This window comes from Perca flavescens, chromosome 16 (assembly GCF_004354835.1).
Source record: "Perca flavescens isolate YP-PL-M2 chromosome 16, PFLA_1.0, whole genome shotgun sequence".
Classification (NCBI taxonomy): domain Eukaryota; kingdom Metazoa; phylum Chordata; class Actinopteri; order Perciformes; family Percidae; genus Perca; species Perca flavescens.
Window position 1 is genome coordinate 31,139,292 of NC_041346.1, and position 18,831 is coordinate 31,158,122.

General features: G+C 42.6%; 1 protein-coding gene across 1 annotated transcript in view; it reads right to left on the bottom strand.

The window, feature by feature from the left end:
* gfra2b (GDNF family receptor alpha 2b) overlaps positions 1–18,831 on the bottom strand; it is an 85,493-nt gene that overhangs the window by 26,099 nt on the left and 40,563 nt on the right. The window contains exons 5-6 of the mRNA XM_028600886.1: positions 7,313–7,512; positions 5,845–6,032 (exon numbers count right to left, since the gene is read on the bottom strand). Of these exons, the coding sequence (XP_028456687.1) occupies positions 5,845–6,032; positions 7,313–7,512 (388 nt within the window). The remainder of the gene's footprint in view (positions 1–5,844; positions 6,033–7,312; positions 7,513–18,831) is intronic.

Below are 18,831 nucleotides of genomic sequence, written 5' to 3' on the forward strand. Positions count from 1 at the left end.
AGAAAAGAAAAACGCCGCTGTCGGGAGAGCAGTTTAGCTTGCCGCGCCATAGGCGCACGAGCGCGTGTGTTTGCATACATACCGCTGTCATTACTGGCAGCGTTGTGGCTCTGATGGGGGTCAGGAGGAAGCAGATGAACATTAATCTTCACATCCAGCAGATGTGTCCTGATGGAAACCTCAGAGAAAACGAGTCCATCAGAAGTAAGGCGCCGTGTTCTTCGCGTGACTCTGTTCGAGGTCGCAACGGGTCGGCTCACACAAATCACAGATGCATGATTATCCTGCAGCGTGTGTTTGAGAGACTGATCTATAAACCTGAAGAGATCTGCGGAGCGACATCTCCAGGGGAGAGGAAACTAGTCAGGACCAACGGAAGTACGTTTCCAGGAGAAATCCCGACATCTTCCCCTCTCTGCGTGTGTCTCGCCGTTCTCAAACTCCGCTCTCTTTCTGGACACAACAACAAACTTGGAGCTGGCGAGCTACACGCTGAAAATGTAAAGTTTTGGAGAATATTTAAATGGTGCAACAAGGCAGGCCAGCTTGGACAAAGACACTGAAAAAAATTAACAAAAATATCAGAAAAAAAGTGCGAAAAAAAGGCAAACAAAAACGCCAAAAAAGTAACAAAAGTGTGACTGCCACGGAGAAATACGCATACGGTATGAATGGCCAGGCAGCACATATCTACGCTACGCGGGCTATACACGATACTTATGCGCCCGGTGTGTTTTCGCTGTCATACACAATAAATATTTTTTGGTTTGTGTGCGTACTATGACATAGAATCTTGCCGGCGCCACTGACGAGTAGTGTTGCCAGATAAAGATTTACGTTTCCATCCAAACGCACACATAAAACAGACCAATCTGGCAACACTGACTTGTTTTCTGCAGCTGACGCAGTGGTATTCGCTTCATTCATCACCAGCCAAACTGGCTAGTAACTTTACAATGTTCCCCGCCAAAGTTAATTAAGGCGAGGTTAATTTGGCATTTCACATTTGGCGGGTTGGTGGATGTCAATTTAAAGCCCTGGTTGCATCTGAGGGCACCTGTGGATTTGTGAAAAATTATGCAACGGTTTTAATGCAAACTATGGAAAGTTAAACGTTGGTTGAAGGGCCGGATAAGATTAGATTACATTAGATAGACTTTATTATTTCAGTGCTACAGGTGCAAAATATAGCACACAAACAGAACAGACAAGAAATAGTAAATAGGATAGAATACCAGAACTATTTAGAAAATATAGATAAAAATACACACAGGAAAAAATGTACAAACGTATATACAAGTGTGTGCGTGCGTGCATGTGTGTGTGCCGGCTGATTGGCTGAAGGCAGCTCTTTCTATCTTCGACATTTTGTCGCCGTTTTCAACATTTGGGGCGTTTCTTTCAACATTTTTGGACGCTTTTGTGGCATTATGAATGTTTCTGTCGACGTAGGTACAACCTATGTTTGTATACGTTGCATTTAATGCAGTGTTGTGATGTATTTGAGTCTAATCTATCACAGTCAGTGATGAAAGTTGTTTTGCCTGTGGTAGGAATGATTTGACGAGAAATCTGACTCAGATGGCGAGCGGCGAGCCACCGCTGCGTAGCAAAGTGCAGCCATTAGACGTTTGACTCCGTATTATAATCTGTACTTTGACCAAGTGAACATTTCCTTGTGGAGAATTAACCGTAGGTGAGATTGAACTCATTTTCATTTCAAATGCAAATAGCCTCGGTGCCAGAACCCTTTTAGTGCTCCCTGTAGAGTTACTCGCAAGCGTTACTTATGGCAGAGACCACATTTAATTACTCTTCCTGTCAGTCAGAAGCTGCCACTTCCTCCTGCCGGCTCGCTTCCTCGCGGTGGGAGACGCTTCCTGTCGAGACCCAGAGGAGCGGCGGGATCCCTGATTATGCCGCTCTCCGCTCTCAGGCTAATGCTAAAACCTACGTCGGATTCCTTTTCACAGGCAAATCAAACGCCATTCATACTCCGCGCATGTAACTGTGTGTCAGCGGTGGAATGTAACTAAGTACATGTACTCCAGTACTGTACCTTTAAGTCCAAATGTTGAGGTACATGTACTGTACTTAAACCTCCACCCTCCGGACTCTCCGCTCTCCACACACACAGATCACGTTGCCTTTTCATGCTGATGATTATATATATATATTATTATGTGAAAGGAATCAATTAAAGCAGTCTTGTGTGCGGCTACAGGCAGCGCCTCGGTTGTTCTCTTCCAAGGCCAGAGACACTCGAAAAGGATCATTATTCACATTTTAGCGCTCTAATTGCTGAATATTTTCAAGCTTTTAGAAAAAGCCGGGAGCCTGAGCACTTCGGAACCAGCCTCGCACGACGACTGATGATGGACTGATGAGGAAGCCATCCCGTGTGATCCGCAGACGGAGAGAAAGAGAAGCAGCTTCATTTCACTCCACGAGCTACCTGCTCAGTCAAATATGCTCGGCAGCGTGTGAATTCTATATCTAATATCTGTCCAAGTGCCTCGGAGCGTACGTTCTTCGCGTGCGCGCTCGCCGCCCATGTTGTCCAAACCGTCCGTTCATACCGGCTGCGATCAGGAGCTAAGCCCACGCGGTACAGCGATCGTTTCGGCGTCTCCTCTTTTTCCTTCTGCGGAATGTGTCGAGGCGGGCAGGTGATCACGTACAGGAAGACCAGAGTGCAGATGGACACTTTACAAAAATAAAACAAATTTCTAAATAAAACACCCAGGTTCATGGTGATTTGGGCTGTCTTGACTTCTCAGGGAGACACGCGATCAGGCACATGGAGAGAGAGACACACACACACACACACACACACACACACACACACACACACACACCACACACACACACACACACACACACACACACACACACACACACACACACACACACACACACACACACCCACCCACACACACACACACACACACACACACACACACACACACACAGACACCCCCACACCCACACACACACACACACACACACACACACACCCACACCCACACACACACACACACACACACACACACACACACACACACACACACACACACAGACACCCACCCACATACACACACACACACACACACACAGACACCCACACACACACACACACACACGTAGTCTCTGGTGCTTTTTCTGAAGTATAAATGATGACCTTCCTCCAGCCACACTTCGCCTTCGGTGTGATGAGCGTGTCAGCTGAAATAGGAGGACGTGTGTGTGTGTGTGTGTGTGTGTGTGTGTGTGTGTGTGTGTGTGTGTATTGTTGAATCTGTCACTGTGGATGTCGAGATTACTGCTGACATCTTCAGAGTGCTTTCATAGCTCTGACATGCCTTCTGTGTGTGTGTGTGTGTGTGTGTGTGTGGTTGTGTTTCAATACTAGAAAATATTACGAGTAATCTTCTTCCCATTTACTCTCTGCAGTCTGACTTCAGTTCACCACCTCACCATCTGCGTCTCCAATTCCTATTTTGTCTCCAAAATGTGCGTACCCATGGGTCAGAGTTTGCGAGGAGGACCAAACATTCTCCCGTCAGGTTTGTTTTTTAGAAATCACAACCTTTGCGTGGGAAGTGGCGTACGCACATTTTCAGCCCCGTTTTGTGCGTACGCACACACAACCCCAGGGGTTTTTGTAAACATATAAATTCTGGGGTGACCCCCCCCCGTGCGTAACGCTGCATGATGGCCCTGCTGGCCCTGCAGGAGGACTACGCTAATGGAAGAATCAGGAGAGAAAGAGACTTCAGGGACCATGATGATGACTGGCTCATATGCTGATTTAGATTTTCTAAAGCTGAGCTCTTGGATCTATGTACTGAATTGGGTCCAGTAGAGAGGGCCCCCAGGTCCTCGCCACTCTGGGGGTAACCGGCTGTTTCCAGAGGGAAATGTCAGACAGCTGAGTGTTTTATATAAATATTATATATAATCTTCAACTTTATCACTAAGGCTTGTTTGGATATAATATATAGTTCGGTTAAAAAAAAGGTCTGGTGGTCTGGTATATCGAAGCTGTCTCCAAGTGTCGTAATGCCTGCCATTTTGGACATATTATTAATATAGGTAGTCTATAGATCAGGTCCCCCTACACTGTGCAAGAATATGCCGAAATTATAATTCAATTTGCATCATTTCACCAGCATCTGAGAACTTTTTTGCTTTTTCTCCATCAGTCGTCGTGACTCGGTGTAAAGAACAACTGCCAGGGTCATTAACACACTGATTGGCATTCATGAGGTGCTTTGCATTGGTTCCAGCTAACCAGCTGATAATGCTAACTCAACGTTCTAACAAGGGGGAAAAAGCTTATGTGGGGTTGTTTGGCTCGAGGACAAGGTGCAAAGCAGCCTAGAGTGAAATTACTCCGAACCATCACTTTAATGTTTAAAAATGGGCATGTACAGGGCGGGATAAGAGGCTGATTTACGTATGCACACTATAAAGGGAACATTGCTTACAGATGTGCGTACGCACGGTTTTCTCCTTATATGTCCGACCTAATACAGTGTCACACTTCTTCCCGGAGTCCGAGGTCATCAACTCATTTTAAAACCAGAGGGGGTCGATATTTTCAGGCAGTGGCACCCAGGCTGCTCTCTTTACGTTGTTCAAATGCTGTTGATTCTCTTAAAAAGCTTTCAAAGACTCAGCTTTTAGTTAGAAAAGGGCTTTCATGGCTGTCTGATTTTATGTACCTATTTTTTCCTTTGTAGTCTTATGTCTTCTAGTTATCATATTCCAATTTATTGTAAAGCAGTTTGTGATTTTTATGTGTGAAAACTGCTATATCGATATAAACTTTACTTACTCAAGGGCACCTCAACATTAGTCCAGAGGCAACTGGGGGAGGTCGGGGGGGTTGGGGGGGGCGAGGGTGTTACTCACCCACTTCCCCGCCACTACAACCCCTCTAACCTTTAAAGCCAGTAGTTATCAATCAAACGTGCAACTCTGGCCCCAGAGTGTGCCGGATTTCTCTCCAATTAAACACTTGAGAGGCTGATTTCACTGATGAGTTCCTCCTCTCGCCTGATAATAATCAGCGCGACGGGCTCTCCAGACCTCAGGCTCACACACACTCAGTTTCCCCTCGCTTGGTGGAAGGTGTTTGTATTTGGCGGGGGGTTGTAGGCTTCCTTCCTCAAGCAAATGTTACACTGTTGGAAATGTCGGAAGAAATACGGGCTCATGTACTGTGTTAATAAGAAGGAATTTCTGTAAGGATTTTTCACGTTTTTTTTCTTCATATTTGGATTTCTTGGATTAACAGAAATGCCCGTTTAAAAGTACAGAGGTTATGCTGTAAATCTACAAAAAAAATAAAATCTTTTTTTTGGGATTAACGGAAACGTTCGTAAACTTAACGGAAAAATGTACTGGTCATTTTGTGCCGGGACATTATCCATTTTTCTTACAGTGCACGTTTTTCAATTCATAAAATGCAAATCCTCCGTACATTTTGTGTCTCTATGTAGTCGTGTTGTGTCTCTTTTTGGTCATTCATGTTTCCTTTGGGGTTGATTTGGGTCTCTGTCATCTGGCATCTCTTTCTAGTCGGTTTGTGTCTCTTTGTGGTAGTTTTGTTTCTCCTTTTCACATTATTTTGGACCGTTATTATCACCATATCTGTGTCTAAAATGTTGGAAAAAGCTTAAAGATAAAACTTAAAGCTAAAGAACTCCAACTACAATCATTAGATCTGAGAATCTCTTTCAGTTACATTTGTTTGGCTTATCGGGTGCTACACCTTCACCTGATAATGGGAGGGAAAACCCTGACACCTGATTGGCTGCTGAAGGCCGCCCATCTCACCTGCAGAGCGCGTCGGAGCGACAGGTGCGCCGCAGCTCCAGGCAGCTCGGTTTGTGGCGTTCCTGGTGGGAGCAGGACGGGACGATGGTGCGGCGGCGGCGCTCGGCGCACGCCTGGTCCGGGCACGAGCAGAACAGCAGCGGGTAGCTCAGCTCCCAGGGGACCCGCTCGAAGAACTGGCGCAGCGCCTGAGACACACAGAGGCAACTGTTGTAGCTTTATGCGGTACGAGCACATCTTTATTTGCACATTCGACCTCCAAGCAACATGAACCGTAGACCAAGTGCTCGATCTAATATACCGCAGCTATCGTCATATCTTTATCTTTCTTAACAGTTTAACCCTGCATAAAGAAAGAGTTGGTAAAACAGCATCAAAATGTTGAAAAAAAAAATCTTTCGAGCCTCTTTTTCCCATGTTTGTTTATGTTTTTGTGTCTAAGTGACTGATGGGAAAAACAATCTTTAACATTGGTCCAGTATTAAGAATGAAACAAACAATGTTCAGCGACATTTGCGTCCACTAAATGTTCTGTTTTTGCCGCTGATTACTATTCTAAGTGTGTGACAACATTATGAATGGATCCCTACAGAGATAGACCTTTTAGTTAAAGAGTAAGATCCTTTTAGTTTAACATGAAACAGCCCCGAAATCACCATCACCAAACTCCACCAGACTCCATGTAAATAATCAGGACTTTTAGCGTGTATAGATCCAGCATATCTCCACCAGACTCCATGTAAATAATCAGGACTTTTATCAACATAAAACACACTTCATTCAAAGTCGACAGAAACTAAATAAAACTACCAAAAGCCGTCTTGGTTCATCTTTTCACTGTTCCAACAATCACCACTCTGGTTTGGTTGACATAAACCCTTAATTCACCCATTTACTGTACATGTGGAGATATGCTGGCTCTATACACGCTAAAAGTCCTGATTATTTACATGGAGTCTGGTGGAGATATGCTGGCTCTATACACGCTAAAAGTCCTGATTATTTACATGGAGTCTGGTGGGTTTGGTGATGGTGATTTCAGGGCTTTTTCCTGTTAAACAGTATATATATAATATATATATATATATATATAATATATATATTGTAATATTTGGATGCTGTAACATAACTACTCTCTTTGTCAGAGGAGGCATACATTTTGAAGTTTTATAGAAAAATACCTTCTTGTGTGCAGAACATACATTTGCCCATTGCACACAGTGCTTAAACTACTTAAACATCTATGTTGTATATATTTGTCTCAGATTTCTGTATTTATTGTTTATTCTTATGAATGTTTAATATGTTTGTTTATCATGCATGTATCAGGCAAATTCCACGTATGGTAACTATTGCAATAAACCGATTTATTAATTCAGATTCTGAACAAATAGCTCTGTAAAAAAAGCCTTTAGTGTTCAACATTAAACCAAACAACAATATAATTTAAATATAATTCTGCGCTCACCTTCTGGCATCTTTTGCGGCTGCAGGGCTCCTGATTGGCCAGAGAGGGCTGTGGGGGCGTGGCCTTGCTGCAGATGGCGTTGTAGGCGGATCGCAGACGCTTGCACGTCTCGTTCAGGTTGCAGGCCTTGGCCGCGTCCAGACAGGGGTTACAGGGTTTCCCTGCCTCCGAGCAGGGGCTCGCCTTCGCCAGAGACGAGTCTGGACACAGAGAGAAGAAACGGTCAAAATCAAAGAAGATTCAACCAAATTTACAGCCATAGACAGAAACACAACGATTTCTCAGATGTATAATTCCTCAGCATCAGTAGTTTTAACCCTTGTGTTGTCCTCCCGGGTCAAAAATGAACACTTTTTAAAGGCCCTATAACATGGTGCTTTTTGGATGCTTTTACAGTATATAGACCTTAGTGGTCCCCTAATACTGTATCTGAAGTCTCTTTTATATAGACCTTAGTGGTCCCCTAATACTGTATCTGAAGTCTCTTTTATATAGACCTTAGTGGTCCCCTAATACTGTATCTGAAGTCTCTTTTATATAGACCTTAGTGGTCCCCTAATACTGTATCTGAAGTCTCTTTTATATAGACCTTAGTGGTCCCTTAATACTGTATCTGAAGTCTCTTTTATGTAGACCTTAGTGGTCCTCTAATACTGTATCTGAAGTCTCTTTTATATAGACCTTAGTGGTCCCCTAATACTGTATCTGAAGTCTCTTTTATATAGACCTTAGTGGTCCCCTAATACTGTATCTGAAGTCTCTTTTATATAGACCTTAGTGGTCTCCTAATACTGTATCTGAAGTCTCTTTTATATAGACCTTAGTGGTCCCTAATACTGTATCTGAAGTCTCTTTCCCAAAATTCAGCCTTGGTGCAGAATTACAGCCACTAGAGCCAGTTAAAAAATGAGCTTTCCTTAGGATGTGCCATTTCTGTGTCTGTAGCTTTAAATGCTTTTGAGGAGGAAAGAGGGGGGTGGGGGGTGGAGGGGGTGTTACCACATGACCCAGAACGTGACGTAGCTCAGTTTGTTCCCTAAAGTAAAAAAAAAAAACTCTCTCTTTCCTTTTCTTTTCAAACAGGACATGAACCCCGGTAGCCTCGGAAAACCCTGACGAACTTCCGGCAAATTTGAGATTTGCTCTGGAAGTCCATCTGGCCAAGAGCCCATTTAAGCCCATTTCCAATTTTTCCAAATCGAGGCACCAATCACGACCGTTGAGGCGGGCTTTAAACGACGACGATGGCGCAGCAACGTTAAAGCAGATTTTGAATTTCTGTGAACGGGCTCTGCAAAATGCCCTCTGGTTGAGAGGTTTTTGCCACCGATTTTGCCACAACCTTCCTTGGATGGACAAAGCAAAGTGTGTTAATAATTGAAAGGATCAGCAAATAGTTAACGTTTCACATTTTCACATCACACCTTGGAATAACCTTCATCCTGGACTATACATCTGGCCGTTGCACACAGTGCTTTAACTACTTGAACAACTATTTTTGTATATATTTGTTTGTTCTTATTAATGTTTAATATGTTTGTTTGTGTAAGTAGGCACTAATCACCAAGGCAAGATCCATGTAGGGTAACTACTGTGTACTACTATCTTTTGCTACGTTTCCCCCTCTCATTCACCCTGCTCTGGTATTTCCTCCTCTCACGCTTAAATCGTTAAAATAGGGCCCTAGTTCTTCTAAAGTCCAAAACGTCGCAAGCAATGTAAATGTAGCCTAGAGCAATAGATGTGACACGTTATTCTGACTTGCCGTTCCATTCAGAGCCGCAGCCAGATCTGATCACACGTGTGAATGTCACATCGCAGCGTCAAGTGTGAACTCAAAATCCAATCCAACACATCCAATTACACGAGTCTAATGGGAAAGACAGCTGTGACCTCGGCCCAGGAAAGCCCGTTAAAGTGTGGCGAGGTGACATTTCCCCCGAGTTCCAGCTGCAGACTCCTGCGACGTTATATCAGAGGAGCAGCAACGACAGAGAGATGGAAACAGAAACAATGTTTCACTTTTAACCCTCCTGTTGTCTTCGGGTCTAATTTGACCAATTTTCAAAAAATGTCTATATCCGAAATTTGGGTTTTCTTTCAACCAAATTGCCAAATATGAACATGGATGGTTACGTTTAACGCTCTTCTCAAGTAACATGAAGGATCAGTACACTACTTTCATTGGATTTTGGGTGTTTTATTAAATTTTTATAGCATATTTTTGCTTTTTCAAACTCAAAATTTAGGTTTAGTGTCCATGAATTCTGAAAATAAGTGTAAAACTCGTATGAGTTGGTAGTAATGGGGAAAAAAACCATAAACGTAAAAGTGACAAAAATGTTAAAAAAAAAGCAACACAATGCGTGGCCGGGTGGCCTCGGTGGGTAGAGCGGGCGCGCATACTGTATACTGAGAGGTTTATGCCAGGGTTGGAGTCCAACCTGTGATGATTTCCCCCTCTCTCTCTCTCCCCTTTCTCACCTAGCTGTCACAATAAAGGCAAAAAAGCCCAAAGAAATAATCTTTAAAAAATTAAAAATTAAAAAATAAACAAAATGTCAACAAAGAAAAAGCAACAAAAACATTGAAAAAATAACTTAAAAATAAAAAAATCATTAAAAAAATGCATCAATAAGCGAAAAAAAAAAAAATGTCACAATTTCTATAGCCGGGAGGACGGCACAAGGGTTAAGCTGGATAAAATGTGAAATCCTGATGTCATGTTATCAGTAAAGTTAAGGAACAACTCAAATCAGGTGTTGATGCAAACACAGAAAAGACAAAAGCTTCAGTTTGGGACATCGTTGGAACACAGGAGCTTCTGATGAGGCTGAACAACGTCAATGGAAATCACGGCCCATTAACGATTGTTCATGGGATCCCTGTTGGAACATCCTTGATTATTTTTCAACGCTTTTGATGCTTTTTTTTACATTCCTTTTTGTATCTAATTCTCCAACTGTCTTCCTTTACAGACTGATCTCAATAAGTGGCATATATACAGTATGACACACCAATTGGTATGCCATTATTGGCGTGTTATCAAGACCTCCCTCTCCTCAAACTGTCTGGACGCACACGTCAGTCTTTTCCTCCTCAAACTAATGCGCTATACATTATATATATTAACACACACACACACACACACACACAGACACACACACACATAGACACACACAGAGGTAACAGAGAGGCCACCACTGTGAACTGTCTTCACCTCCGTCTGAGATGTCAGATATGATTAAACATGAATATGGCCACAATCAACTCTGTGTGTGTGTGTGTGTGTGTGTGTGTGTGTGTGTGTGTGTGTGTGTGTGTGTGTGTGTGCGTGTGTTCAGTCGGAGCTTCACACTGAGTCGCTTCCCCTGCAGATAACCGTGGTGCTTGTCTGAATGCAAACACTGACAACACTCACACTCTCACACACACACACACACGCACGCACGCACACTCACTCACTTAGTGTGTACGCAGGAGTTTACAAGATTAAGTAGTGTAGTGAGTATTTTATTCTCGCTGACAAAGTCTGCTTCGGTGGAACATGTTCTTCAAACTCAAACACCTACTGACAGTTTACGAGACGCATGCACGCACGCACGCACGCGCACGCACGCACGCACGCACACACACACACACACACACACACACACAGCTGTATAGATCAACCGTTAGGAGTTGCACACTCAGAGTCAGAGCTGTACAGTCAAGAATAAATGTCAGTTCAATAGAGGTTGGACGAAGTACTCTGATCTTAAACTAAAGTAAAAGTCTTTCATTACAAGTTTCACTGCATATATATATATATATATATATATATATGTGTGTGTGTGTGTGGGTGTGTGTGTGTATACACTGCGTATATCTATATTATTCTTACTACTAGTATAATGTCACTGCTGCTACATTGCACATATCTGTACATGTTTTTCATACATTGCTCATATTACATAGCCATATTTATTCTGTTCTTATAACACTGCAATATAGTTCTTGTCCTGCCTATACTCCACCTGTCTTTACTGGTATATCACATTGCACTTTTCTGCTTTTTTGCACTTCTGGTTGGACGCAAACTGCATTTCGCTGTCTTTGTACTTGTACTCTGCACAATGACAATAAAGTTGAATCTAATCAAATCTAATATATATATACACATATATATATATATATATATATATATGTGTGTGTGTGTGCGTAGACTAGCTTCAGACTAACTCTGAGGCTCTTTCATTTGGGCCAAGTTTCCCCACAAACTCTCAGAAGGATCTCGGCAGCATTTAAAGATGAGATGCTGTGTTCTGAGTCATTCACTTTGAGCTGAAATCTGCTGGAATATTAATAACATCTCCATCCCGACCAAAGCCAAAGACGGAGCAACAAAATGCTCATTTTCCTCCAGCAAGTCTCGTCTTCAGAGCTTTGAAGTCAGACGACATGGCGAAGGATTCACCTGTCTGTCCAGGGAGCTAAACGAAGCCGCGCCGAGGTCTGGTTAGGACTTGTTATGCAGAACATTTGTGTTCAGCAAACATAAAGGAGCTCTCCAGCCACTCGAGTGCTTCCCGCCGTAGTGCAGTACGTTAAATGAGCGCGTTTGGTCTCCGAGGAGCAACACGCACCTCCGTGCATCCGAGCTTATTGATTGTGTGAAATGAGGCAGGCGTGCGCTGCTGGAAGCCCAACGGGCTGAGGGCTGTGTGCAGCTATGCGTTACAGTCTGGGGCTCGTCTTAATGAGTGCAGGATGAAGACATGATAGATGTAAAATCCTCATTTTCTTTTGGTTTTTTTGTACATTTTTGTCGCTTTTTTTCTACATTTTTGTCCCTGTTTATGTTTTTTTTCTGTCGCTTTTTTGACATTTTTCTCAAAACAAACACCAGCTTTTTAGACTTTTTTGTAGCCTTGGAGCATTTTTGTCGCATTTTTTTCGCCCTTTTTTGGAAATTATTGTTGCATTCTTAATAGCCTTTTTTGTCACTTCTTTCTAAAGTTTTTATTGCTTTTTGTCGCTGTTTTGGACATTTTTTGGACATTTTTGTCGCATTCTTAATAGTCTTTTTTGTCGGCTTTTTTCTACTTTTTTGTCACTTTTTTATTTATTTTTTGTCGCTTTTTCAACATTTTTGTCGCTTTTTTGTCTTCTTTTTTTGGACATTTTTGTAGCATTCTTAATAGCCTTTTTTGTTGCTTTTTTTCTACATTTTTGTCTTTGTTTTGTCGCTTTTTTAATGTTTTTTTTGTTGCTTTTTCAAAATTTTTATCGCTTTTGTTGTCTTCTTTTTTGGACATTTTTGTCGCATTCTTGATAGCCTTTTTTGTTGCCTTTGTTCTACACTTTTGTCTCTTTTTGTCGCTTTTTTAATGAGTTTTTTTGTCGCTTTTTCAACATTTTTGTCGCTTTTTCCAACGTTTCATGCATGTTGTTGCTGTGTTGTTGCATTTTTCCACATTTTGTCGCTTTGTTTGGTCTCCGAGGAGCGGCACGCACCTCCGTGCACCCGAGTTTATTGATTGTGTGAAATGAGGCAGGCGTGCGCTGCTGGAAGCCCAACGGGCTGAGGGCTGTGTGCAGCTCTGCGTTACAGTCTGGGGCTCGTCTTAATGAGTGCAGGATGAAGACTTCCCAGCAGCTGCAGCTGCTCTCGGCTCTCTGCAGGTTAATGTAACACCAAACCTCGGGACAGTCTCTGCGCACTAAATACTACATCAGCATAAAGAGAATCCCAAAATAGAATACATTTAAGTTGAGTTAATAGCTTATAAACACTGCAACAGTGACGGGACACTTTGCGCGTGACCGTAGTGCTCATGCACACACACGCTTTTTAACATGAACATGTGCCAGCCCAATTCAGACATAGACACAGACTGATTAGACACAATTTTGCTAATGGGGTATCTCAGTTAATATTCATGAATTGTAGCCTACATATCTAAGAAAAAATATTAATAGACATTGAGTGACTTTTGTGTGGGACCAACTTTATTTTTCAGAATTAAAGCATTCTTTTGGAAAACGCTCCCACTGAACTTTTTCATTGCATGGCACTAAACGAAATATCTGGAACTGCTGCCGCAGGCTTGAACTAAAGTGATGGTAACACTTTACGGTAAGGGTACATGAATTATGAACTCATGCATGAATTAATTCATGATTTTGTGCATTACTTCATTCCTTTATATCTTGTGAATCATCAGGAATTGACATTGCAACAACGTTTACAAATACATATTGTAAGGATGGCTGCACAGATTATGCAGATGGCTACGATTAACTGACACACACACACACACACACACATTGTTAAAATCATACGCTGGACGCTTTATTAGTCTTTCTACATGGGTTTAGTTAATGACCAGGCTATAATTAGACCACGTCGGCTATGTAATCGCTGACAACCGGGACCATTTCATAGTGGTTGGTGTAAACCGGGACATCTTAGCGTCCCGACAGGCTTTTGTTGGGACATTGGGACACGCAACTCAAAATGGACATCTGGTCACCCTATGCAAAAGCCACACCAAGCCAGCCAGGGGCGGAGCCAGACGCTGGATACCCTCGGGGACTTTTTGTCGCCTTTTTCAACGTCTGTCGCTTTGTCATTACCCTTTTGATGCTTTCTTTGTCACTATTTTCAACATTTTGGTCTCTTTTTTTGACATTTTATGCTTTCATGACAGGTTTTTTTCATGCTTTTTGTCGCTTTTTGGGACATTTTTGGTGACATTTTTGGCGCTTTTTTTAGCATAAAAACATCCAAAGATATGACTCATTTAAGTAGAGTTGAAACTACTTAGTTAAGTTAATAAAATGATGTTGGTTTTGGGTTACAATCAAATTACTCTACATACTACTCTCTACTGTTGTCTCTCTACATACTACTCTCTACTGCTATCTCTCTACATACTACTCTCTACTGCTGTCTCTCTACATACTACTCTCTACTGTTGTCTCTCTACATACTACTCTCTACTGTTGTCTCTCTACATATTACTCTCTACTTTTGTCTCTGTACATACTACTCTCTACTGCTTTCTCTCTACATACTACTCTCTACTGCTGTCTCTCTACATACTATTCTCTACTGTTGTCTCTCTACATACTACTCTCTACTGCTGTCTCTCTACATACTACTCTCTACTGCTGTCTCTCTACATACTACTCTCTACTGCTGTCTCTCTACATACTACTCTCTACTGTTGTCTCTACATACTACTCTCTACTGTTGTCTCTCTACATACTACTCTCTACTGTTGTCACTCTACATACTACTCTCTACTGTTGTCTCTACATACTACTCTCTACTGCTGTCTCTCTACATACTACTCTCTACTGTTGTCTCTCTACATACTACTCTCTACTGCTGTCTCTCTACATACTACTTTCTACTGATGTCTCTCTACTGTTGTCTCTCTACATACTACTCTCTACTGTTGTCTCTCTACATACTACTCTCTACTGCTGTCTCTCTACATACTACTCTCTACTGCTGTCTCTCTACATACTACTCTCTACTGCTGTCTCTCTACATACTACTCTCTACTGTTGTCTCTCTACATACTACTCTCTACTGCTGTCTCTCTACATACTACTCTCTGCTGCTGTCTCTCTACATACTACTCTCTACTGTTGTCTCTCTACATACTACTCTCTACTGCTGTCTCTCTACATACTACTCTCTGCTGCTGTCTCTCTACATACTACTCTCTACTGTTGTCTCTCTACATACAGTACTACTCTCTACTGTTGTCTCTCTACATACTACTCTCTTCTACTGTTGTCTCTCTACATACTACTCTCTACTGTTGTCTCTCTACATACTACTCTCTACTGTTGTCTCTCTACATACTACTCTCTACTGTTGTCTCTCTACATACTACTCTCTACTGCTGTCTCTCTACATACTACTCTCTACTGTTGTCTCTCTACATACTACTCTCTACTGCTGTCTCTCTACATACTACTCTCTACTGCTGTCTCTCTACATACTACTCTCTACTGTTGTCTCTCTACATACTACTCTCTACTGTTGTTTCTACATACTACTCTCTACTGTTGCTCTCTACTGTTGTCTCTCTACATACTACTCTCTACTGTTGTTTCTACATACTACTCTCTACTGTTGCTCTCTACTGTTGTCTCTCTACATACTACTCTCTACTGTTGTTCTCTGTTTCTCTCTACATACTACTCTCTACTGTTGCTCTCTACTGCTGTCTCTCTACATACTACTCTCTACTGTTGTCTCTCTACTTACTACTCTCTACTGTTGCTCTCTACTGTTGTCTCTCTACATACTACTCTCTACTGTTGTCTCTCATACTACTACTCTCTACTGCTGTATCTCTACATACTACTCTCTACTGCTGTGCCTCTACATAGTACTCTCTACTGTTGTCCCTCTACATACTACTCTCTAATGCTGTCTCTTTACATACTACTCTCTACTGTTGTCTCTCTACATACTACTCTCTACTGCTATCTCTCTACATACTACTCTCTACTGCTATCTCTCTACATACTAGTCTCTACTGTTGTCTCTCTACTGTTGTCTCTCTACATACTACTCTCTACTGTTGTCTCTCTACATACTACTCTCTACTGCTGTCTCTCTACATACTACTCTCTACTGCTGTCTCTCTACATACTACTCTCTACTGCTGTCTCTCTACATACTACTCTCTACTGTTGTCTTTCTACATACTACTCTCTACTGTTGTCTCTCTACTGTTGTCTCTCTACATACTACTCTCTACCGTTGTCTCTCTACTGTTGTCTCTCTACATACTACTCTCTACTGTTGTCTCTCTACATACTACTCTCTACTGCTGTCTCTCTACATACTACTCTCTACTGCTGTCTCTCTACATACTACTCTCTACTGCTGTCTCTCTACATACTACTCTCTACTGTTGTCTTTCTACATACTACTCTCTACTGTTGTCTCTCTACTGTTGTCTCTCTACATACTACTCTCTACCGTTGTCTCTCTACTGTTGTCTCTCTACATACTACTCTCTACCGTTGTCTCTCTACATTCCATACAGACGCTGAAGGGTGATGTTTTTTGTGTCTTATCTGACGCTGAGATACACTGACCAAGTGTCAGAATTTTCCGAGTTGGGAGTGAGAACGGGTTGTAAAGGCAGAGGTCCGCCCACCAAGAGCCTGTTTCTCTCCGAGGTTTCTGTTGGGTCTTTGTAAATTATAGTGTGGTCTAGACCTATTCTATCCGTAAAGTGTCCTGATATAACTGCTGTTAGGATTTGACACTTGAAATGGAATTGAAATGTACCGTGGTATGCTATCAGTGAATTAAAATGCATTGTCCTGCCATCAAACAACATCGTCAACAGGAAAAAGAAACTGGCAAAAAATGAGAGAGTAGAAGCAGGCGGAGAGACAATCTGTGTCCTGAAATCTCCATTCCTAATATACACAATAGACCAATTAACTGTAGTATATGTTGTGTGCTACTGTGAGACGAACATCTCTGCCTGTTTCCGGCGGAGTGAGAAGCCTTTCTAACCAGAGAGAGCAGCTGACTCTCCTTCGGCGCCTTCGGTTTGTTCGTCCCGTCTTCTTTCGTTCTTTTCATTTTCTCTCTTTCTGTCACAACTCGGCCTCTTTCTCTCTTTCCCCATCTTCTCCGATCCCCCCTCTCTATCTCTCCCTCTCTCTTTCTCTCGCTCTCTGCCTCTTGCCCACTTCCTCCCTTCAGTTCTGCGTTTGACCTTGTTAGATCATGTCTCAGTGTGTGTGTGTGTGTGTGTGTGAGAGAGAGAGAGAGAGTGTGTGTGTGTTTTGTGTGTGCAGGAATACAGGAGTTAATAAAACATTATGTGAACGAATGGATGTGTGTGTGTGTGTGTGTGTGTGTGTGTGTGTGTGTGTGTGTGTGTGTGTGTGTGTGTGCGCCCCAGGGCCGGGCTTTGTGCGTTGATCCTGTTGAAGCTGTGTGTGAGAAAGATAACAGGTTAACCTTAGGGCAACTCTAATTGGCCTGCACTTCTGCCCCGGATACTTGCTGTCTTACTTTCTCTCTGTCTCTTTGTCCGTCTCTCTCTCTTTCTCTCTCTCTCTCCCTACTACTAAAATATATATCTGTTCCCTTTCAAACGCTGCCCTCCTCTCTGCTGCACTCCAGGCAATAGAGCGTTACAGACGGCTCAGAGATGAGAGAAGGAGCCTCAGGTTGAGAGGGTTAAACACCGAGGTGGACACTAATGAAAAACGTGTGTATTTGAAGGCAGTTATGTATCATAAGTGTATGTATGTACAGTATGTTATGTATTATAAGTAGTATGTCAACACACGTTTAGTCTTCTATTCAGCGCAGTGTTTTAAATGTGTTTCTGCTGTGGGAAGAAGGCTTTACTGTAAGCTTTTTGAGAAAATAACACCGGACACGTCAACGCCCAAAAGATAATATCTGAAGCACTATTTCTCAAAGACGGTGCCTCTGCAAAATAGCCTCGGGAAGGAACTTGTTTTGGTGGAACATGTGTACGTTCAAAAGTAATTTTAGTCATGCAACAGAAAACTCAGATTGGACAGATAGTCTAAGGGCCCTATGGTGCACTGGGTGCAGTTCATCGCAAGACCCGACCCAAGTGTCTTTGCTAGTTTAAGACTGTCCAGCACCCATGTCGTTTAAATAGCAAATGCACCTGCACCCATCTGTGCACCAATGGGCGTGCTGGTCTTACAGGGAGGTGTGTTCAGGTGCATTCTGGGAGTATTGCTATCTTGAGTCAGCGGGAAGTGATGGTGCCATTGACCAACAAAAACCTGGTCTAAAGTCAATAACGCAGCATTTCATTGTTATTTTAACAGAGCATTAGTAAAATGCTCCTAGGCTCGTGCACAACACGCGCACACTATGCTTGTTACACACACAGGGACGCACAGCAGCACACACACACACACACATACACACACACACACACACACACACACACACACACACACACACACACACACACACATGCAGAAGATTACAAATAAAAATATTACGGTGCAAATCCTCCATCATAACAGCAATGCTCCAAGGTCCAAACACGCCTGGCTTTTAAAGGGAATGGGAGATGATCTCTGATTGGTTGATTGCATGTTACGCCCAAAACACACCTCTGATTAATGAAGACACTAAGGACAACCCTTTAGGACCAGGCGCCCGGCACACGGACCGACAAACTAGCAAAAGTGGATTTGGACACGCCCTAAACACACCTGCGCCAGGCGCTTCATGCCATGCGCTCAGATCGTTAAAACAGGGCCCAGAGAGCGAGGGCAGCGCAACTCCTTCAGGTAGCCACGGAAAAAAGTCCAACAAAAGCGACCAAAAAAAATTTACAAAACGTGGAATAAGAATTAATCGGAATAAACTCGAAAAAAACGGCCATCACAGTCAGAAAAGGAGAGCGACACTGTGGAGACAGAGCGAGGGCAGCGCAACTCCTTCTTTGGTTTAAACTAGGCTTTACATCACTGCATGTGCAACATCA